General features: G+C 43.2%; 2 protein-coding genes across 7 annotated transcripts; one reads left to right on the forward strand and one right to left on the reverse strand.

Moving 5' to 3' along the window:
• Positions 1-356: 356 nt before the first annotated feature.
• LOC106928013 (sentrin-specific protease 7-like) lies at positions 357-7763 on the reverse strand. Of its 3 annotated transcripts, none has more exons than XM_015003988.2 (21): positions 7518-7763; positions 6927-7044; positions 6294-6361; positions 6071-6205; positions 5110-5332; positions 4789-5041; positions 4624-4712; positions 4067-4162; positions 3958-3991; positions 3675-3881; positions 3226-3434; positions 2724-2779; positions 2543-2659; positions 2312-2434; positions 2153-2245; positions 1779-1855; positions 1495-1547; positions 1076-1116; positions 866-934; positions 649-799; positions 357-562 (listed from the first exon to the last, which is right to left on the reverse strand). In XM_015003988.2, exons 2-21 carry the CDS (start codon positions 7041-7043, stop codon positions 413-415), a joined length of 2361 nt encoding a protein of 786 aa, XP_014859474.2. In that variant the 5' UTR covers position 7044; positions 7518-7763; the 3' UTR covers positions 357-412. The 3 variants fall into 3 exon arrangements, with proteins under 3 accessions (XP_014859474.2, XP_014859473.2, XP_087859917.1); XM_015003987.2 differs by having other exon boundaries at positions 6294-6364; XM_088003791.1 differs by lacking the exons at positions 6071-6205; positions 6294-6361; positions 6927-7044; positions 7518-7763 and adding an exon at positions 5940-6044.
• Positions 7764-10778: 3015 nt separating this feature from the next.
• LOC106928005 (uncharacterized) lies at positions 10779-22136 on the forward strand. 4 transcript variants are annotated; one of them, XM_088003751.1, is made up of 23 exons: positions 10779-11017; positions 12432-12594; positions 14142-14253; positions 14324-14416; positions 14554-14655; positions 14785-14869; positions 15205-15444; positions 15542-15776; positions 15849-15908; positions 16251-16535; positions 16668-16875; positions 17001-17061; positions 17202-17441; positions 17545-17779; positions 17864-17923; positions 18497-18766; positions 18852-18888; positions 19054-19126; positions 19246-19485; positions 19589-19814; positions 19890-19949; positions 21285-21554; positions 21743-22136. In XM_088003751.1, exons 3-23 carry the CDS (start codon positions 14177-14179, stop codon positions 21835-21837), a joined length of 3252 nt encoding a protein of 1083 aa, XP_087859877.1. In that variant the 5' UTR covers positions 10779-11017; positions 12432-12594; positions 14142-14176; the 3' UTR covers positions 21838-22136. The 4 variants fall into 4 exon arrangements, with proteins under 4 accessions (XP_087859877.1, XP_087859878.1, XP_087859875.1 ...); XM_088003752.1 differs by having other exon boundaries at positions 12432-12580; XM_088003749.1 differs by lacking the exon at positions 12432-12594 and having other exon boundaries at positions 10779-11022.
• The last annotated feature ends 244 nt before the right edge of the window (positions 22137-22380 follow it).

Here is a 22380-nt window from a genome sequence, read left to right on the forward strand (position 1 = left end):
AATTCAGCCCAGAGAGCCGGACCAGAGAGACCAGAACCAGTCAATGATCCTGATGGGTCTGTCTGTGGTACCTGGACCCGGTTCCAGTGGTTCCGTGATGAGATGATCGGCCAGTGAGGTTGTTTTGGTGCCTAAACCCGGTTCAGCCAGCAGAACCCCTCTCTGATCCACTTAATGAGCAGTAAGCTGATTGGTGCCCAGCGGGGGGCGCTGCGCTGAGCTCTCAGATTAACCAAGAAGCCCCATGATACCAGAACTCCCAGGGAACCGGGTCAGGCTGCAGAACCTGGACCCAGCGAGAGAAACTGGTACCAGTTCCAGTGATTCCTTCAAAATAAGAGCCCCAGCCAGCAGGATAAAATAAATTAGTCTTTATTTTACAAAACAGGAAGTGGACTCATTTACAGTCAGGTCAGAACTCGGCGTCCTGGTTCTGTTCATTCAGCTGGGCCCGCTCCAGCCTCAAGAGCAGACTCCGGATCTCGTCGCGTTTCTGCCGCGCCCGTTGCCGTGGGAACCAGCCCTCCAGTCGCAGCGGCGGGTCGAAGTCGACGACGGGGTTCTGAGGAGCCAATCAGAGGGAGGGAGACGTTTTTAAAGACGCGGTTCCACAGTGACGATGACATCACTTCCTGTGGGGCGGCCGACCTGCAAGAAGCTCTCGGCGAACTGCAGCAGGTAGACGCCGCAGTCGCTGCCGTTGTCCTGCTGAGGAACGCTGCAGGTGCAGCTCCGCATGGAGGCCGGGGCGAAGAGGCGCAGAGTCTTCCTCCGAACCTCCCACTCCACCTGCAGGTAGCTGGAAGGGGTCAAAGGTCAGAGCGTCAGAGACGCTGCAGGTGAGCGCAGAGGCAGAGGAACTCACCCTCTGATGAGTCGGCAGACGTCGTCGTGGCTGGAAAGCTTCAGGGAGTCCATGACCAGGATGCACGGCCTGCAGGGAGCAAAACACCAAATATCTCAGGGAGAATAAATCTGTTTAAAGTCTCCTCCAAAAAGAAAAGATTAAAATGATTTAATGTAAAATAAAAATGAGATCCCAGACATTTTATCAGCAGAGGAAAGTGAGGCTCACCTCTTGGTGACTGTTTTCTTCTGACAGCCCAGCAGGGAGCACTGCAGCCAAACACACAGGAAAACAACATGAGCTTCAGCAGAAGAAGAAACAGCAGCACTAAGCTAGCTAAGCTAACGCTAACTGCTAAAATGTTACATACCTAAACAGCAACTACTGAGTGTTATAAGGCAACAAAAAAATATAAAATTAAATGTTAAATCCTAATAAAACATAAAAAATATGAGATTATCATAATAATATTATGACTTTACTCATGTAATTTTCATTTTCTCCTCAGTGTGGCCTAATCTTCATCTAGTTTTATAATCCTCTGGGTAATTCCTGTTTATACGACTCAGCATTTTTAAAAGAAACTGAATTAAAATAAATAGGACCTAAAATGGCCCCATGATGAGTCAGCAGATTTTAATTGTTACCGGTGGCAGCTGGGACCTGGGGCGCGGTTCTGCTGCAGCCCGTTTGGATCCACCTGCACAAACACCAAACATCTGGACTTGATTCCCAGAACCGGCTGGTTCCATCAGAAACTGATTACCGGGCCCAGCAGGTTCGTTTTATAGACAAACGTGCCGAGCCAGGTTCTGCTAGGTGTGACGTCTTCATGCCAGGGAACAAGCAGAACTTGTTCTAGTCCACATCTGGTGGACGGCGCCACATCCTCCACCTGACAGAACTGGGCCAAACCGGGCCAGCCGCTCACCTGCTCCGCTCTGGAACTCCTCGGTTTGAACGCCCTCCAGTCCGGGGAAACAGACCACCACCAGGAACCAGTGGGCTCTGAGAGACAGAACCACGAAACCAGGTCAGAACCACTGCTGTGAAACCAGAACCAGAACCAGAACCGGGTGGCAGAGGAGCCAAAAACTGGACTCAAAACTGACATTAATGCAACACATATTACTCAAATAAACATAAAAATATTCTGTAAAAGAAGTAACTCCAGCACTAAATTAATAATTATTTAATGTTTACAAATTAAAGACAAACCAAAATTTAAAGAATTTTAAAAACTAAATGAAAATAATTCAAACAAATTAGGAAATTTTAGCTGAATTTGTACTAAATTTAACTCACGCTTTGTTAACAGGCACAAACAGGAAGTCTTTGGAGAAAATGTCCACGTCCCGCGTCCACGTCTTCACCCTCTGATGCCTCGTGTGATGGTCGCTGTGGAAGCAGCAGAAGAAGAGTCAGTGTGACATCATCTCCACAGGGCAGCGGCGCTGGGCTTACGGGACAAAGGGGGCGTCGCTCTCTCCAGCCGCTCGCCGGCAGCTCAGCTGCTTGTAGAAGAAACTGCTGAAGACGTGACTCCTCTGGGCCACCGTACCGCCAACGCCCTCCAGGAGCAGGTACCTGCCGAGAGGGAGACCCCTTCTGGTCACACACAGCAACTACAGCCACAGAGAGACCCCTGCTGGTCACACACAGTAACTGCAGCCACAGAGAGAGAAGCAGACTGACTTGAGGTAGAAGTCGATGATGACGTCGTTCAGGAACTCCCCGGCATCCAGACAGTCCAGGTCTTCTTGCGTCAGCGTCATCCGACCGATACACGGAACCACAGGGTACTGGATCAGCCTGCAGACAGAACCTGGTTAACCTGGTACACCTGGACCAGAGCAGGTGATCAACCGTGACTCACCTGGTGGGCTGCTGACCAGCAGAGTTCCTCTGAGCAGCACTGGACTGACCCGGCTTCTGTCAGGAAACAAAACCAGAAGGTTCAGACTCTGTTTACACTAGAGATGCAAACCTGCAACTAATTATTGGTTAATTAATGCTTTATTAAATTAAAACCAGTTCCGATCAATTAATAACGTCTTCTTAGACTTTCTTTTAATGCTGTAATTTGGCCTCCATCCAGCAGATGGCACCGCTAGTCACACTTAAGTACAGCCAGTTGATACAGAAACAAAAATGGCAGGTCCGTACCAGAACAGGAAAGATAAACTTTCCATAAAGAATCCGGTTTGGGACTAAAAATTCACATAATGTGAAAGAGACACAATTTTCTGTTTATTCCCTCAGCACTAAATACAGATGACGAAGTGTCAGCATTTTAAAGTCAACGTGTTATGAATAATGTAGCCCTTTATGTTATGGACAATAAATCGATCAGATTGAACAGCTTCAGATGGACTCACAGCAGAGTGACCCAGCAGGCCCAGCAGGTGCCGGTCCAGAGGAGAGGGACAGGTGTGGAGCAGCAGCAGGCCCTGGGACCAGTCGACGGGGGAGGAGGAGGAGCGGTGCTGCTTGTACTCCGCCATGTCCAAGATGGAGGCCAACAGAGCGGCCTGCATCTCCGATAGCTGCTCCTTCAGCAACACCAGGAGGAAGGAGCATGGCGGCGCTGCACAGAAACAACTGATCCTCAAACATCCTTCAGTGCAATCTGCTCCTTCTGGAGCTAATCGTTAAACAATTTAGTGTTTGTGTTAACTTCAATAAGGCTAAAGCAAGAGTTAGCAAAACTGAGCAACTATAAAGCTGAAACCATGAGTGTGTTGCTGTTGCATTTAGCATTAGCTTCCACTAAATACCATGTAGGAAGACCTCTGCTCCGCTAGCAGCAGGTCTGAACTGGACTCACCGTTAGCTCTGGCGCTGGACTTCTGGATGAGCGACAGCTCCCTCTGCAGGAGGCTGGCCTGAGCCGCCGACACCCAGAGGAAGAGCAGCGAGGGGGCGGGGCCTTTCCATCCGGCCAGCAGAGCCCCGCCCATCGCCACGCCCCCGTCCCAGACGCCGTAGCCTCGAAGCTGAGAGGCCACCACCGTCACCTCGGTGTCCTCCGATCCTGGAAGGACAAGCTAACGTTTAACGCTCCAGAACAGAACCACAGCAGAGACAGAACCTGGGCCTAGGTCCGATACCTTTCACTGGGAAGGTGATCCCGTATTCAGCGATCTGCAGGAACAAAGACAAAAGCTCTTAGTGACGGTTCAGGAACAGAAAGATGGATCAGTCAGATGTGATACGGACCTTCATAGCGCTGCGAGCGTCAGCCTCCATCAGGCCGGAGTGAAGCGAGCAGAACTCCAGCTGCAGGAAGGACGGCGGAGAAGAACCCAGCAGAACCTGGGAGACCAACAACAGGTGAGTACAAATTCCTGCAGAACGTTTACTGCAGCTTCATGAGAAATACCACCCTGATGGAGATTTATTATAAATCATATTGGTACAGCGCTTTAGTATTAGCATCTACTAAATACCATGTTGGTTTAGCGCAGGGGTGGGCAACACCAGGCCTCGAGGGCCGGTGTCCTGCAACTTTTAGATGCGTCTCTACTTCAACACACCTGAGTCAAATAATGAGGTTGTTAGCAGAACTCTGGAGAATCTGACTGAACTGAGGAGGTGATTCAGCTGTTGGATCCAGGTGTGTTGGACCAGGGAGACATCTAAGAGTTACAGGACACCGGCCCCCGAGGACCAGGATTGCCCACCCTTGGTTTAGCGCTTTAGCATTAGCTTCTGCTAAATACCATGTTAGTTTAGCGCTTTAGCATTAGCTTCAGCTAAATTCTGCTTCCTCTGACCTGCGTCTTCTCGGTGTGCCCTGCTCTGTCCACTCGTCGGGACGTCCTCTGTCCTTCATTGTCCTCCTCTTCTTCACTGGATAGGACGACTGAAAGCAGAAAGAGGATCAACATTCTGCAGAGCGGACCAGGAACCGGGCGGCAGAGGAAGCGGGTCAGACATACTGGCTTCACTGGGATCCAGTCTTGACTTCTTCTGTCTAAGAACTGAAGCAGGCAGCGTCTTCCTGTCTCTGAACGTCCTCCATCTGTGTCTCTGAGCCTCCATCACGTCCTCCAGGTCCGCATGCCGCCTCCTCCTGGCTGTCTTTGGCGACAGTGCCGTCTTCATCGGGGACGAGAAAGAGGAGCTGGACAGAGATACAAACTCGTCCTCAGACGTCTCCTCCGGTCCAACGCTGGACGAGTTCTTCTTCTCCTGGAACAAACAGAGTCTCAGGCTGGGGGACAACCGCCCGCAGCCTAGAGGACCTTCTGTCCTCTTACCTTCCCGTTGGTGGCCGGATTCACTTTCCTCAGTGGCGGAGAAGAACTCAACTTCCCAGCATCCACCTGTGCCCTCTGCTCCTCCAGGTAGTCCACAGCCTTCACAGAGATGCGTTTATGTGGCGTGGACGGACTGGAAACTTTCTTCTGTGGTGGAGACTGTAGACCTGAAGTGTCCTCCGGCCGCAGTAGACGGTCAGACGCTCTCTTAGGCCGCCCCCTGCTGGAGGAACAGGGGAACAACACATTATGAACTGAATCATCAGGATAAAAGTAGCTGTACCAAAATTGTATCTTTTGTTATGAAAAATGCAAAAACAAATCTATTGTAAAAGAAAACTAAAAACTCAACATCCTGATTTCTGTACAGAATGTATCTGGAAATCATTTTAAATGTACTCTGGGCTACAGGAGCATGATAAAAGTCCCTCTTTTGTTGTTTTTATTCTTATAAACTGTCTTTTTTTAAATGGTTGAGCCCAATTCTACTTTACTGCAAGTGTATGGTGCTCTATGTAGAAGATGAAAGCAAAAGATCTGATTATTAAAGTTTTCTTTAAGATCCCTGCAGTCAATCAGGATGAGCTTTTATCAATAATATTAACTGAAATATTATTAACTATTAAGAGGCAGAAATAAGTAAAATAAAACTGTAATACAACAGAAAATGCATTTAAATAACCAAAGTAAACAAAAATATTGAACAATTTAAAAACTAAAATCATTCACAAAATATTATAGTCAGAAAAATATGGATATTTACAAATCACCCAAGTAAATATAATCTGGATATTTTTTATATTAATTCATTTAAAAAATGCCCATCTTACCAAAAGATGAATAAATTAAATAAAACTCAAAATGAAGCAGTGAGGTGCTGCTATGGATCGAATCCTCCAGATGAATAAAAACAAATCGACTCCAGCAGCTTCTGCACAGACATGATAAACTCTTATCTCACCAGTTAGAGCTCTGCTGCCATTGGCTGCTCCAGCTTCCTGCCGACCCGTGATTGGCTGATGAAGCTCCGCCCCTGCGGGAGCTGTCCAGACCTAGCAGAGTTTGGACGTAGCTCCTGAGCGGTTGCCGCGTCGCCCTGAAACAACAACAACTTCGTTTTCTCCCTGCTTCCACATGGTAAAATGTAGCGGTCATCCTGGCCTGAAGGGGGCGCCTCCACCAACCTTATTCCAGGTGGTTTCCCATCATGCATTCTGTCAGATCCACCTCTTCTGGTAGGATTCCCAAAATCCTGCTTGGACCAGAGAACACACGTAAACGACGGCGTATTAAGGCCATTGTGGACAGAAAAAAAATATCATGATAATTCCCGCCAAAAAACTTTTTGCAATTAATTTCGGAAATTTTCTAGATAAAACAAAACAAAAAAAATTCAGAATTTCAAAAAATTTGACTTTTGAAATTTATGCATTTTTTCTAACAAATTTTTTACTTTAGAATTTTTTTGAGATCTCAGAAATTTTCTAGGAAAAAAATTTGAAATTTCTGACTCAAAAGTAAAAAAAATTGCTATTAAAAAATTACATTTTGAGATATAGTTTGAATCTCTGAAATTTTATAGAAAAAAAGGAAGTTTCTAGCAGATGTTTTAGTTTTGAAACTCAGAAATTTACAGTTTTTTCTATTTCTGAGGCTAATCTCAAAATTTGTCAATGTCAAATTTATTTATAAAACACTTTAAAGCAGATATTAACTGCACCAACGTACTGTACAGTAGTCATAAAGCACAAATAAAGCACATAAGAATAAAACACAAATTAAACCAAGTTTTTTGATGGAAATTAACCCCGTCATACCTCGTTAACCTGGGGGTCGGAGCCATGGAGACGTGACAGGGGTGACTGCAGGTGGATGCGGGCGGGGTCAGAATCCTCAGGTGGTTTCTTCTTGGGGATTTTATAAGGAAACGCCATCCTGTAAAATAAAAACAAACCATTCCAGACTCCATTGAAAAAAACAACCAATTCCACAGCAGCGCCCCGATTTAGCCACTGTTTACAGAGCACTGAAAACGATGAAAACACTGCACCAAATTCCATAGAAAAACATACACATTTTACCAGTTGTCACAGAGTACGTTTGAAGAAGAAAATGACATAATAAAACTAATTGAAAATCAAACACACACGTTAATTTAAATATCCAGCGTGGTCTAAGTTGATAAAATTGATTAACTGTTACTTTTAACGCACTTCAAACGACACTGAACCTGAATGGAAAGTGCAAATGACGGGGAAAAGTGTAAATTTCAGTAAAACTAGGAAACTGAAGCAGGTTATTTTACAGCCGAATTTCTCTGAAGACCTTCTTCTTGATTAATCATAAATATTCACTCAATCGCTTCTTTCATATTCATCTGACTTTAAACAGTTTTCACACACACCAACCTGTGTAACCCAACGGAGCAGCTAACTAGCCTGCTAGCCGGGGAGCTCAGCTATCTCTCCACGGCCTGGTTTCGCTGAGGCGTCCCTGGAGTCTCCAGTGTACTCATGGGAAACAGAAGAACGTTACTCTGGTCCAGAAGAACCACAAAAGTACTTACAAACCCGCATGATACCCCCCGAACAGAACCGGGTTCATCAAGCTAATGAAAACAGAGACCGTGTTCTTCTTCTTCCAGGTTACCGGCGGATTGATCACCAGTGATGGGTGTGTACCGCCCCCTGCTGTCCAATACGAGCAACAGCTGCCTGCTTAAGTTTTATCTTTTCTGATAATATTGACATTTTATTCAACTTGATCCGCCTCCTTTGGTATTTTATCATATCATATTTACTCTGTATGTTTATTAAAACATCAAAGTCAGGATAGCTGGTTTGAATGTCTGTTATCCTGAGTGTATGGCGTTTATTACAGTTTAATTGGGGCATGCCATTAGCCCCAATGGCCACTGGAAGAGCAGTGAATGCTCTTCCATGCATTACATGGAAGAGCATTCACTGCTCTTCCATGTAATACATGGCAGGCACCTATTGTTCTACACCCAATAGAATGTCTCTTTATTATAGTTATTTATTTTTCTTCCATCACCCGTACCGCTGCGAGAAGCCCCACAAAAGTGGTATCCAAACGTGCGGCTCAATCCCGGGAAGGGAGCTATTATTTTTTATTGGGAATTGGAGTTACGATGACGACGCAAAAAGCGAAAAACGAGCGAAATTTCCAACTGCCGAAACGCAGAGTGTAACTGACACCAACTGCCGCTTTTTTAGAGTGAGAAACGGAGTAGATTTTTTTTACCCCAAAATGATTTTGAAATCGCTCTCATGGGTGCAAAAATTCCTCTATTGGTATGAATGTCGGTCATTACATTGATACGCATGCCTGCTCGCATAAAATGTTTTCAAAATTTCCCTGGGGCTGACGGTTTTCTGTCAAGGTGCTTCAGACTGAAATCATGTGACAGGGTAAGCTCAGGTACTGAACCATTCATTTTCAGACTTTTCTGAAAAATTTCAGAGCTTACCGCACACCATCTTTCTCTCATCGCTGCAATTACTGTGAATGAGCTACAGATATGAATCGCGGTACTAAATGAGACGACAAATAGCCCTCTCATATGCTTCAAACGGTCTTTGGATCGGCCTTACGGATCCTGAACGGGAAGCAGTTGTTGGGACTGCTTTTTTCATTGAAACTGACTGGTGTCTCATAAAGATAGAAATCCTTCTCCAGCTTTTTGTCTCACACACACAGCAGTTGGCTGAGGACCAATCACTATAGCAACAGAATACAGAGAAAGGCAGAGCTGCTGGTTTGGACTACAAAGACTCTGTAGTTCTAAACATGGCGGAACACTTTAATACAGAGGCCAGAGCAGAAGGTCAGAACAACAACATGGCGGAACACTCAATTATTACAGAGGAGGCCTCAGCTGGCATTCAGAACTACTTGCTGTTTTGGGCTTTATACAGGTGGATTAACCAAACCAATGTTACACATTGGATTAGTGTGGTTATGAAAATGAAGTTTACTGAAAATTTCAAAAATAAAAGCCTTGACATTTTTTGCATCAGGTAATTGCTCTTTGGGGCTTTATGTGACTAGTTTAAACAAACCACTGTTACAGACTGAATTAGTGTGGTCATTAAAATGAAGCTTACTGAAACTTTCAAAATAAAAGCCTGCATATTCCTCTCACGTCAGAGCACCACCATAGGCAGTGCAATAATATTGAGCTTTTTTTATGTTTTTTTTTCTCAGGATAGTGAACTGCCTTGCGCAGCAAAACAGTTCATTAACATTAGCACAAACGTTAGCATTTCACTGCCCTTGACTAGTGAGGTAAAAGCATTAGCCTTTTACCTAAAATAACCTATTAGCTAATTTTCTTACTTATTAGCGATGTTTAGTATATTAAATGGAGTGAGTCAATGACAGACAACATGCTAGTGATGTCCCACATGCTACTGATAGCATTCATGCTAACATTAGCATTTTGGCTAATTTTAATTTATGCATTCTTTTTAACATAATGAATGGTACAAGTAGAGCTTAGTCAACATGCATCTGCCTCTCCACAGGTTATTGACTACAATTTAGCTAAGCTTAGCATTGATGATTATTTTTAGCATCAGAACACTGGGTCCCAACTGACGGGCACACTTTGGCAGGCCCCGGTTAAATTTCTTCAGAAATTTTCTAGTTAACTTTTGTACCTTACATTCTTTCATAAAGGTAAACTCCTTTGTTTAGACTATAAATAGATTAACACAACATATATTTCTCTTTAGTTTTCTTTGCTCTGTATGAACAATATGTGAAAAAATCAATCTCCTCCCTGAGCTGTTGTTGCTGTCTGACGAAATGCACCAAAACAACCAATCAGAGCCAGGAGGCGGGGCTTAGTGCTGTCAGTCACATCAGGTACGCACTGCTAAATGTGCTAACAACGGAGAAATGACTTATAGTAACAGGAAAACCATTTATCCATCAGTGGCTATGCTACGTAGACTGAGGACCTGCTAAGTGCAGCGTAACAGAGGGAGGTGGTGATTGACAGCACTAAGCCCCGCGTCCTGGCTCTGATTGGTTGTTTCTAATTAGCGGTGGAAGAAGGCAGAGGAACTAATTTTTTCACAGGTTTTCTGTGTCATGATTTACTGATAGTTTTAACAAATGTGTAAAAATTTATATATTTTTTAAAGTTACAAGGTGCAGCTTTAATTCCTGGTTTGCAGTAAACGTTCAGTTGGTGGTGTTGCCTGTTGCAGCTCATTTGGATTTAAAGTGACAGCACCTAAAACATCTGGAACTCAGACTAAAATCTATTTATCAAAGAATAATTTTGATTAAAAATATAATGGACATGATTGGTATCGCCCACAGACCGATCCCAACCTGTTGAAGGATGGATCACCTGTAAAACTCAGGATTTAATTACTTCAAATGGTGAATTTTTCTGGATGTAAATAAAGTCGTAAAAAAGCTGCAGACACGTGTTCATCCCTGTTATAAAACTTTTGGCTTCTGTCAGCTGTAGTTATTCAAATAATAAGGCGTTGCTTTTAAAGATGAGAGTTTGTTTTGGTTTTAACCCCTTGTGCTCCTGGTTTTCTGCCTCCTCCTCTCCCTGGTATCAGTAAAGGAGAACCTGGAGACGTTCAGCAGAGAGTTTTTCCCCTCAGGGAACTATCTGTCTGTTTGTTGATCTGAGTTTGTTCAGGCTTGTGCTCCCTGGAATGAATCCAAACCAATAAACAACCTTGCAGTGTTTGGGTTCAGGAGCATGTTCCTGGAGTGAACAGTCCGGTTTCCCAGCAGATATTGACCAACACAGACCGGCTTTTGTCTGCAGAGCCGCGGCTGCATCGGGTCTGTTCTGGTGGGTCTGAGAGGAAAACCGCCTCCTGGTTCTTCACCCTGCAGCGGAGAGACGGGCGAGGTCAGGCGAGTGAACCTCCATCTGAAAACGTTTATAATGCTTCATGCTAAAGTTTAAAAGTGCAACTAACAGCAGATAATTTGAGATAATCTCTAAAATAATCTGAAACGAGTTTAGATTTTACTCTATTTTCTCCTTAAGGTGTTAAAAAAATCAACAAAACATAAATTATCTTTATTCACTGTAAGATTAAATAGATTATGAACTCCTGAAGACGTTTATCCAATGTTTATTTGTTTTTAAGTTTTAAGTATTGCTTTATTAACAGATATTTTTGCAACTTAAATTCTATGTCAATAGTATTTTATTTGCATTTCCTCATATTTCCAAGCAATAGAAACCTTTTACTATTATATTTTTTTAAATGCTTGTGCAATTTTATTTCCTACATATTCAACATTAGTTTTAGACTGAAATGAATTAGACCTCTCAACTCTTTCAATTTCGAATTTATTTATTTGTAAATGTCACATTTTAACATTTTACAGTCTCAGTTTGGGATTTTGTGTTACTGTAACACCTTTTTAGATATTTATATTTATGCCTCAGGCAGAGACCCAGAAGAGGCTGAAAACTTTGTGTGATACGTTATAAAGTTCCTCAGAATCAGATAAACGCTGAATGTTTGAGATAAAAACAGAAGATGGAGGAAAATGGAGCAAATTCAGAAATTAATGAAAAATTAGGAACAGTTCAATTAAAAAAAACTTTATTAGACATTAAATGTTGTTATAGTTTTGGGTTTTTCATTACAGCACAGTTTTATCTTGTTGCAACTTTTTGTTTGTCTAATTCAGCTAGTTTTACTTTGATTTTAGAGAACATTTGCTACGTTTTATGAGTTAAATATTGTTTAGTTGTAGCAGTTTTAATTTTTTGATACTTTGGTTCATTTTCATGTGCAGAATTCAAAAGGTCAAATTATTGTGTTGTGATTAAACATCGACTGGGTGATAAATAACAAAACAAGATATCGTTAAAAGAAAGACATTTCTGAGTTCAAGAAGTTGTAAATTTGGGAGAAAAAAACACAGATATTTTGAGATTAATCTCAGAAAGGTTTCATAAAAATTTGGACATTTCTGAGCTCAAACAATTGCAAATGCAAGATGAAAAAAAAACAAAAAACTCAGATTACTCTCAGATGTTTTTTTGGGGGAAAAAACCCCACTAAAATTTCTGAGCTTGAGAAGTCAAAAATGTTCTACTTTTGAAACTCAGAAAATTCTAAAAAGTCACAAATTTCCATTTTTTTTCTAGAAAATAATATGAAATTAATCTTTAAGCAAGAGAAAACTTGTTTTTCCTAGAGTTTAATCTCAACGTTTCTGAGTTTTTCGAAGGAAAATTCCACCTTTTTATCTGTAACTGGCCCTGATGCTGTGCAGAAACCCCCTACTGTTATCCGTTTCAGTGTTGGAGATCCGGGTTGGTTCTGGTATCAGTGACGGGCCGAATGCAGAACCAAGCAGTTCGTTTCTGTTGCTGAGATGCAGAGGAGCGTGGCGGGTCCTGCAGCATGTTTCCACCTGGTGCTCGTCTGGTTCCTGGAAATTGTTTCAGGTCTCAGGCTCCATGTGAGCGTTATGTAACGATGCCTCAACGTGTCTGAACTCTGAACACTTCAGATAAAATCTGTTTTAACATCAGGGAGATGAATAAACAACATTAAACCATTTATCCATTACTTTGTAGATTAAGCAGAAAAACGTCCGTCTCTAATAATCATGATTTCTGTTTTCATTTAGATTTTATTCATTCAGCTTTTGTTTCCTACCAGTCCAGTTTATTTTATCTTCAGAAAAAAAATTCCCAGGAAAAAAATCATAAAATATTCTGTTTTCTATGATTCACTTTATTCACCAAAAGTGGCATCTAAATGGTTAAAGAGTAACTAAATTCACAGATTATAGTATGACACGCTAAGAAAGTAAAAATAAGAAAACTTAATCTTTATTCTCTGTGGTTGGAGCAGCTGCAGATAAACAGGATAAAATGAAAACAGAGACGTCTTCATGTCGGATCAGGAAACTGACAAGTCAAGACAAATAAGACGCTTTAATAAATTTAATTTTTCTCATCTGAATTTCCTGCAAACTGATGACTCATCACTTCTGAGCAGCTCTTGTTGTTCCAGTGGGCTGTGCTTATGCTCTTTATTTTAATGGGGTGTACTTACTTTCCTACAGTTGAGCTGGAGAGTAAAAGGGAATGTGGGCGCGTCTCATCCTGCAGCACCAATTAAACTGCAGTTTAACTATAATTGGTGCTGCAGGATGATTCACTGATACGAATTTAAATAAGCAGAAAGTTTCTGACTAACCAAGAGGTGGCGCTGTTCCTTCATCTGTACTCAAAGGTCTCGGGGTTTGGATGTTTCTCTTCAGAAACTCAGAAAGGAGAAATAAAACCATCGGCACCTAAAAGAGGCTCTGAGGAACTCCCACAATGCACCTGGAACGTTGTTGTTTCTTATTGTTGTGTTTAGACTTTGTGAAACACTGTCTGTGTTTTTTGTGTGTTTTATTTTATTTTCATGACCAGCTTTACTAAGAAATCTGTTTGGTTCTGATTGTTTTAGCTCCGGTTTTTACCACCTTGACCTCCCATGACCCTGCAGAGTTAACAGGGGTATGAATAATTCTGGACTTAACGTCACTAAAAACCAGTGTGTGTTTTATGTCAGTGCCCTCTACAGGCCAGGTGAGGGAAGAGCAGCGTCATCTGTTCCTGACAGAACGCTGACTCAGCAATTCCACCTCTAGCCATGGATGGTGGCAGCAGCTGCGTTTCCAATGACCGTATAACTGCACCAATTACATATTTATAACATTCATGCTGCCTCATACGACGGACATGTTGAAGAACATCAGTCTTATGTCTCTTCACTCTTTCTGAGCTCAATGGAGAAAAATTCACAGTGTCCAGCTGCATCATTACCGGGTGTGTCACTTTACTCCTGCTTCACCCATTTATCAGATCTATTATCTATTACTGATCATGTGTCCAATCCATCTGAATCAGTTCAGAGAACAGAAAACGGGGCTCTGTGGCTCCATCTAGTGGGCTGCCGGCAGCAGGACGATCTGACTGAAAAGACGCTGACGGGCGTTTTCCTCTGCAGGTGGAGATCCAGAGCTGAGCTGATGTGAATCCACCATGGATCAGTGTAAAGACAAAGAGACGAAGAGGTTTATGCTGTTTAAAGACAAAAAGATGAAGGCCAAACCTCTGAGGTGAGGTAAACTCCACATCTCCACAGAACCTCCCAGCAGCGCTCTTGGTTCTGACTCCTGTTGGTTACAGTATAAAAAAGCCTTCGATAAAGCTGTCAGCTGATCCGGGCCTGGACTCCTCCAACCAGAGGTCGACATGCCTGACGTGGTGCTGGCCCAGCCGGTATGTTGACCTTTCACTCCACAGTCACTCTCTGGGTCTACATAATGGACAGGTTTCAGTTTGGACCCAGATGGTTCAGTTATTGGTAAACTCCTGAATATATTTATCTTTTCCTTGAATGTTCTGTGTTTTCGCAGCGCTCCAAGACCAGACCCTGTTGAATCTGAATGCGTTCTGGAACAGAAACCTGAGACTAAAAGTGAAGCTAAAGATAAAACCAAATCTGCTGACAAGACAACGTAAGTACCAACTGTTGATTCACCAGGACAAGTCTGGTGTCCCAAACAGACCACAGTCCACAGAGCCTAGAGACACCTAAAGCAAACCGACTGGTGTTTGATCAATCTGAACATTTCTTGATGTCTCAGGAGTCCAAAGATGAAAATCAACAAGATGACCAAGGAACAGGAGGAGTCCTGGGCCTCCATTTGTCCACCTGGAGACAAGGACGCTGTAAGTGTCTGTCCATCTGTCCACCAGCGGTTTCTAACTGACACACATCTTAGAAATACCATCAACAGTCTGGCAATGCTCAAGTTGTTTCTTTAAAAGTGCTAAGAGCTGTAAGAAATTAGCTCCAGACATGTAGACTCAATGAATCACTTAAACAGAACCTGCCTGATAACATGGAGAAGATCTCAATCAGCAACACATCATCTCCAGATCTAAAGAGCCTCCAGAACCGATGAGAAGCAGAGAGCAGAAAGAGGTTCAGATAACCAACTCTCTCTGCTGACAGGCTTTTAGATGATGGGGTTCCACTCATTACTCTGATTTTTACATAAAAGGAAACCAAGGTTTGGCTGAAGGAGTCTTTGGAGAAGCTGGGCAACAGGGAGCTGAAGTACTTTCACAAGTGTCTGCGGACCATGGACAAGTCCAAGGACGGCTTCAAACCCATCAAGCAGATCAGACTGGAGGGTGCAGACACATTGGACACAGTGGAGCTGATGATTCAGACATACCCAAAGAAAGTCAGAGTGGTGACCGAGAAGATCCTGGAGAAAATCAACACAAACAAAGGAAATGTAATTATCTATACTAGAGTGGTGAATATGCATGAACACTCTAATGTCAATACTATCACCAGAATCTGTGCTCAAACTCTTTTTATTCATCATTAAGGAGGTTCACAAGCGGGTTCTGGACTCTCTGGACAATCTGAACGACAAACAGCTGAAGTACTTCCACTGGTTCCTCCAAACGGCAGACGAGTCCAAGGACGGCTTCAAACCCATCAAAAAGAAGGACCTGGAGGACGCTGACAGACTGGACACATCGGATCTGATGGTTCAGACGTATGACACAAACACCAAGGAGGTCACAGAGAAGATCCTGAAGAAGATCAAGAACAACAAAGGTCTGTAAACGTCTCACAGATCATCAACTGACTGGATCATCGTTGATATCGACTCTTTATTGGCTCCAACAGGCAAAGACATACCAGAAGCTGAGGAGCAGATGAAGCCATCTTCTCCAGCTGAAGCAGAAAGTAAGAGTTCATGATGTGAAGTGGTTGGAGTTTAGTTAGGATGCAGATATGATGGAGGGTCAGGATGAAGAGCAGCAGTTCAGTTTTACAGCTGCTTAGAGAGACGGCCCCAGTTTCCTGACAAACACAGACACAGCTGAGTATCATCAGCATAGCGGTGGTTTGAGACGCCGTGTTGTCAGATGTTCTGACCCGGTCAGGGTTTGTAGAAGGAGTCCAGGTACTGAGCCTTGAAGGACTCCAGTGGTGAGACCAGGAGAGTCTGATCCTAACCCATCAGATCAGGGAATCTTCAACATGTTTGACGACATTCACTGAGTTCCTTTGTCTTCCGTCCTGTAGAGAAAGAAGTCTCCAAGGTTCTGGAGGAGTTTGTTAAGAAAGCTCCAAATGAAACCCTGACCCGGCTGTCAGAGGCTCTAGCAGCAGACGGTGTGTTGAAGTCCTCTGAGAAGCAACACATCCTGGAGAAGAACCACACCAGAGGAAACAGAGCGAGCTGCCTTGCTGACACAGTGATGGATAAAGGAACTGCTGCCTGTAAGAAGATGATCCACCACCTTCAGGCTGTTGATGCTCCACTGTCCTCCAAGCTGGGCTTGTCCTCTGGTCCAGTTGTTCAGCAAGGTGAGTTCTGCTGGCAGTTCAAGGGTCTACATCCAAACATCCTGGTTGGGGTGAGATAAAGCCAACTTCATCCCAACTATCTTGACCAAAGACTTGGTGCTAATTTTTGGTTTCAACTCTCTTCCAATGCAGGTCCAGTTATCGCCATCCATGCCCCAGATGACTGCTCAACAGAACCCAATCCAGAACCAGAATCTGAACCTAGTGGCGTTAAACGTCTGCTAGGTTTAATTCCATTAAAAGGATCCTCGACTAATCTAACAGATTTAATTTCTTTAAAAGGATCCTCGACTAACCTACTGGATTTAATTCCGTTAACAGGCTCTTCAACTAATCTAAAGTAAGTTTCTGCACAAGTTACAAAATATTACATCTATAGATAAAAGAGTTTAAACATCCATTTATATTTAATCAACATCAACCTTCACTCTCCCCCATTTCTCCTTATAATTCAATGAACCAAAGAGCTGAAGAGAGTAAAGACGACTGCTGGGAGCAGATCTGCCCAGAAGGGGACAGCGATGCTGTAAGTCTAATCTTCTTAAAACTCTCAGCTGAAATTACGGTGTTTATCAAAGAGATCAATCTGATTTATGGAAAGTGGGATTTTTATTGCCAGAATGGGAAAAGGGTAACATGTGCTTCCCTTCTTTTTTTCTTAAAAAGGACATCAAGCAGTGGTTGAAGGAGCATCTGGAGGATCTGGACAGCAGGGAGATGAAGTACTTCCACTGGTACCTGCAAACTGCAGACAAGTCCAAGGATGGCTTCAAGCCGATCAAGAAGAGCCGCCTGCAGCACGCAGACATACTGGACACGGTGGACCTGATGGTCCAGACCTACACCAACATCACCAAGATGGTGGCAGAGAAGATTTTCAAGAAAATGCATAAAAATAAAGGAGATGTAATTATCTGATTTTTTCATTCATAATGAACATACACGTGTGCAAGAACACACTCTGTTACTTTTCCGATGTGATTGTGAGAGTCTTTTTTTACATTTAAAGGGTTGTAAAGATTGGCTTCTGGATATTTTGGAAGAGTTGGATGACAGGGAGATGAAGTACTTCCACTGGTTTCTTCAAACCGCAGACAAGTCCAAAGACGGCTTCAAACTGATCAAGAAGAGCCGCCTGGAGGGTGCAGACCGGCTAGACACAGTGGACCTGATGGTTCAGACCTACGCCACTAAAACCAGGGAGGTCACCAAGAAGATCCTGGAGAAGATTGAGAAGAATAAAGGTCCTTCCTGCAGAAATGAAACCACTGCTACCATTGAAAAGCTTCAGAAGTTACAGAATAATTCCAGTTGATTTTTTCCTATAGAAACTGTTGTTCCTGAAGTTGAAGAACAGAGTAGTCCATCTTCTCCAGCTGCTACAGAAGGTATGGCTTCTCTTTTTTCACTGAACATGTGTAGTTGATTGACTATACAGGTGTAAAAATCAGCCAAAGTCCAAACAGAGGCTTTAAATGTCCTTCAGAAAGGTTGATGAAGCTTTAGGCTTTCAGGAGATGTTTAAGGTTCAGTTGCATGAAAAGACAAGCATTTGGTTGAAAATATGGAGAAGGAACTGAGATAACGGCTGATTTCACCAATTTAAGGGTTTGGGGGAGATTTACAGGATTCTCTAACTACAGATAGAGTTAGAAGTTTAAGATCCACTAAACGCAGAGACTCAAGACATGGACTAGACCTGTCCTTGTATAAAACCAGACCTAAACCTGAGGCAGAACGTAGGATGTTCATCAGACATTGGTCCAGGTCTGCTTTGGTTAAGTCATGTCAGATCCTGTGATGTTGCTCATATCATTGCCGGTTCTGGTTGGTTCCCTGTACATCTAGAAGAGAGTAAGGAGGATCAGATCTCTCTATAGAGATCCATTCTGCTGCATGTTGCATGTATTTTTTCATTCCCAGAAGGAACTACAGTGACTCTGTTTTCTTTCTGCCCACAGAGAAAGTGCTCACCAGGATGCTTAATGACTTTGTGGAGAAGGTACCAAAAGAAACGTTATCACAGCTCATGGAGGCTCTCATGACTGGCAAGACCCTGATGTCATCAGAGAAGGAGACCATCCTTCAGAACCACACCAGGGTCAACATGGCCAGTTGCTTCGTTGACATCGTGATGGAGAAGGGAACTGACGCCACCAAAGAGCTGATGAACCGTCTTCAAACCATCAACCCTCGCCTGTCCTCTGAGCTGCGTTCACCTTCTAACCCAGGTGCATTTACAGTTTTAAGCCACAGTCCTTCCTGTGTCTATGGACTGTTCATGTGTTCCTCAACCCGTCTCTGACCTTTCCCCAGATAACAAGCTCAAGAAACGTCTCTTCAGTGGTATAAGGTAAGGTACATTGGGTTCTAGCAATGGATAGGAGTGTTCAAACACTACAACACCAGTTTATTCTCATAATTTGATTGAATAACTTAGAAACAACCATTTGGGCTGGTCAATACTTACAGCTAAATATGTTCTCAGTAGTAATATCCATACTCTTCCAATCCATAGGTTGAAAAGGTTGATATCCGACGAACAGGAAGAATCCTGGCACCAGATTTGTCCTCCATGGGACACGGATGGTGTAAGACAAATCTTTATCTATAACTGGGTGGATTCACAGCATAAACCACTACCACACTGCCTGGTGAAAACTCGATAGTTTACTAAAATTAATTGGTGTCCCTTCTTTCTGTTCTTAAGGAGTTGAAGCATTGGCTGAAGGACTCGCTGGAAAATTTACGGAACAAGGAGGTGAAGTATTTCTGCTGGTACCTGCGGACCGCAGATGAGTCCAAAGACGGCTACAAACCAATCAGAAGGTGCCGCCTGAAGTATGCAGACAGATTGGACATATTGGACCTGCTGCTCCAGATGTACCCTGGGAAGGTCAAGCTGGTCACAGAGAAGATCCTGGAGAAGATCAGTAGCAATAAAGCACAAGTAAATATATCAATATTTGTATCTATTATACATTTTAGTCCAGTTTGACAAATTCACTTCAGAAAAATACTATAACTAATCATTATACTGCAATGGCATACAGCACTGGATTCTGGACTTTTTCGAAGAGTTGGGCGACAAAGAGCTGAAGTACTGCCAGATGGTGCTGCAGAGCACCGACAAGCTAAAGGGCGGCATCAGATCCCTGAAAAGAGCTCCTGTAGAGGACGGAGGGAAGGTGGACGCAGCAGATGTGATGATGAAGATGTATAGCTCTGATACCAGAGAAGAAGTCGAGAAAGTTCTAAATGAGCTCAAGGACAGTGCAGGTCCGTCAATGAAAACAGCAAGAGTCTGGCTCTTCATGTAGGCAGAAGACTAAAATTTTGGTTTGCTGGTTTCAGATGATGTTTTATCTGATGATGAGCAGCCGAGTAATCCATCTTCTCCAAGTGCTGCAGCAGGTAAGTGTTTATTACTGTAGTCAACATGCATAAACATAATGCAGTCTAGATAGATAGAGAAATTATAGCCTGTGTCAAGAAGTCCAAGATTAGGCAGGAGGACAGGAGTCTCATGGATTAAGTGAAACTATAGAAAGAAAAAAACCCCACCAAAAACAAAGTCTTGAACTGGAGGATCCAGGAGGAGTCTGAGGTAGATGACCCAGAGGCTGCAGGAATCCAAGTTAGAAACTTCAGGGCCCTGAAGTCACTGCTACAACTGAGGACTCACAAAGGACTGTGGGAGGATGATCAAGAGAGTAATGGCATAAATCTCTGGGGCCTGACCTTTCAACTAATGAGAGGATTCACTGTAATGAATGGTCCAATAATCCTGGATAATCCTGAACATCCATCCAACCATTGTCTGCCATTTATCCAATGTTGGTTTGGGGGTTGCAGACTAAGTAGGGAGACGCAGACATCCAGCTCCTCCGGGGCAATCCCAAAGCATTCCCATAAGAAGAACATCATCCCTCCAGTGTGTGTTGGGTCTTCCTATCAGTCTTCTCCTGGTTGGATGTGCCTGGATGACCTCACCAGGGAAGCGTCCATCCTAACCAGATACCCGAGCCACATCAACTGGATCCTCTTGGTGTGAAGAAACCTGCTTTTCCTGCTCCAGTTCATGCCCTCGGATTTGGAGGCACTGATCCTCATCCTGGCCACTTCACACTCAGTTGCAAACCGCTCCAATGAAACCTGTAGATCACGACCAGATGAGGCCAGTAGGACCACATCATCTGAAAAACCAAAGGCTCAATCCTGAGGCCACCAAAGGGGAAACCCCTCAACGTAGAATCAGTGACAAAGGTTCAATCCTGCACAACAACAAGGTTTTGGCTTCAGCCACATGGAAAAGTGGACAGACCTTGAGGAACTCGGTGAAGTTGATAAATGGTTTTCAACTGAAGATAGAGACTCTGCCTCTCAAGAAGCTGAACGCCAAATGTTAGGGATGAAAGTGAAGGCTCTACAGTTCAGTGGTTGTTGAAAACCTTGATGTTCCCCAACCGTACGAGCCGTGTTGCTGAGGCTCCTGAGATGCTGAAACCTCCTCTCTCTGGAGGAATGTGGTGGTGAAGCTTGACGAACTGAAAGCTGTATAATAAAGTCTAACAGGTCATAATCCAACTAGTAGAAACATTCTCTCTAACGTCAGGAGACCAAGAAGATTTAACTCTTCTTCGCCTGGTTGGGGGTCCATCCGCGGTCAGCCAGAACCACTGAAAGATGGTCTTTTCAGAATAAAGTGAAAAATCTGTTATGCTTTATGTCTTGTCGTTCTTGCTGTAGAAAAAGGAACGAAGAACATGCTCCTGGACTTCATCAGGAAGGTGTCCAAGGAAACGCTGGAGCAGATGGTGGAGGCGCTGGTGGCCGATAAGGTGCTGAGCGCCTCAGACAGAAAGTCCATTTTGGAGAAGAACCGAACCAGAGTGAACAAGGCCAGCTGCCTGGTGGACATTGTTTATGAGAGAGGAGCTGAAGACTGCCAGAAGGTGATCAATCAGGTCCAACGCATCGACCCGGCCCTGCACTCTGACCTCAGGCTCTCCCAGCAAGGTGACTTCATCTGCTTCCCTCTGAACAGGGGCTGGACTTAACGCTTCTAGATAAAAGATACAGGGACTTATTATTATTAATAATACATTAATATTCATTATTAGTATTATTAGTAATGCTATTATTAATATGTTTATTATTATTCATCCATACGTCCGCTGTAATTGTTTATTTTCTCCTGTCTGCAGTTCTGTTCAAACGTCTTCGCTCCAAGATGAAAGACGACGGGAAAAGCAAAGGACAGGAAGAGGAGGAGGAGGAAGAAGAAGCAGAAGAAGAATGATCAGCCTGATTCTGTCCAACAAACAGATTCATGATATTTAACGTTTTTATTTCACTCTTTCATTTCAACCTGCAGTAATTAATCAACCGTCCAGATAAATCATCACATCTGGACGGTTTATTTCTATTCATTTTGTTTTTATTAAATCAAAACATAAATCCAGGACCTGAACGATGAGATTCTTCCATGTTTCCTGCAGCAGGTGATGGTGGAGGTGATGATGTCTGATATTTTGTAACTAAAGTCATTTTAATGTTTCTGTTCTTTTCTACTGGAATAAAAATTGATCTGAAAGTCAACAGTTTGATCAGTGTACTTATTGATCAAATAAAGGCTGGAAGGCCTCCTGACCATCACCCTAATCTCCCTAGCTGTCCATTAAATGCAGATTATTAGAATATTGTTTTATCTGTCCTTTAAAACTTTTATTGTTATTAAATATAACGTCAGTTAGCATTCAATTACAGGTAATACCACAGCTCTTCTCGGTACAGAATGATTTAATTATTCAAATACATTTAAAACCATCCACATTGGTTCTGC

The sequence above is a fragment of the Poecilia mexicana genome, unplaced genomic scaffold (assembly GCF_051168715.1).
Source record: "Poecilia mexicana isolate PSO_F unplaced genomic scaffold, ASM5116871v1 scaffold_2, whole genome shotgun sequence".
In the NCBI taxonomy this organism is placed as follows: Eukaryota; Metazoa; Chordata; class Actinopteri; order Cyprinodontiformes; family Poeciliidae; genus Poecilia; species Poecilia mexicana.

Excerpts from the sequence above, each read along its gene's own strand:
- LOC106928005 (XM_088003749.1), top strand. The coding sequence starts at position 14,177 with ATGGATCAGTGTAAAGACAAAGAGACGAAGAGGTTTATGCTGTTTAAA. Across the intron at positions 14,254-14,323 it reads ATGAAGGCCAAACCTCTGAG|TATAAAAAAGCCTTCGATAA; the intron begins GTGAGGTAAACT and ends TGTTGGTTACAG. Across the intron at positions 14,870-15,204 it reads CACCTGGAGACAAGGACGCT|GAAACCAAGGTTTGGCTGAA; the intron begins GTAAGTGTCTGT and ends TTTACATAAAAG.
- LOC106928013 (XM_015003987.2), bottom strand. The coding sequence starts at position 7,043 with ATGGCGTTTCCTTATAAAATCCCCAAGAAGAAACCACCTGAGGATTCT. Across the intron at positions 3,992-4,066 it reads ACGCTCGCAGCGCTATGAAG|ATCGCTGAATACGGGATCAC; the intron begins GTCCGTATCACA and ends TTGTTCCTGCAG. Across the intron at positions 935-1,075 it reads AAGAAAACAGTCACCAAGAG|GCCGTGCATCCTGGTCATGG; the intron begins GTGAGCCTCACT and ends TGCTCCCTGCAG.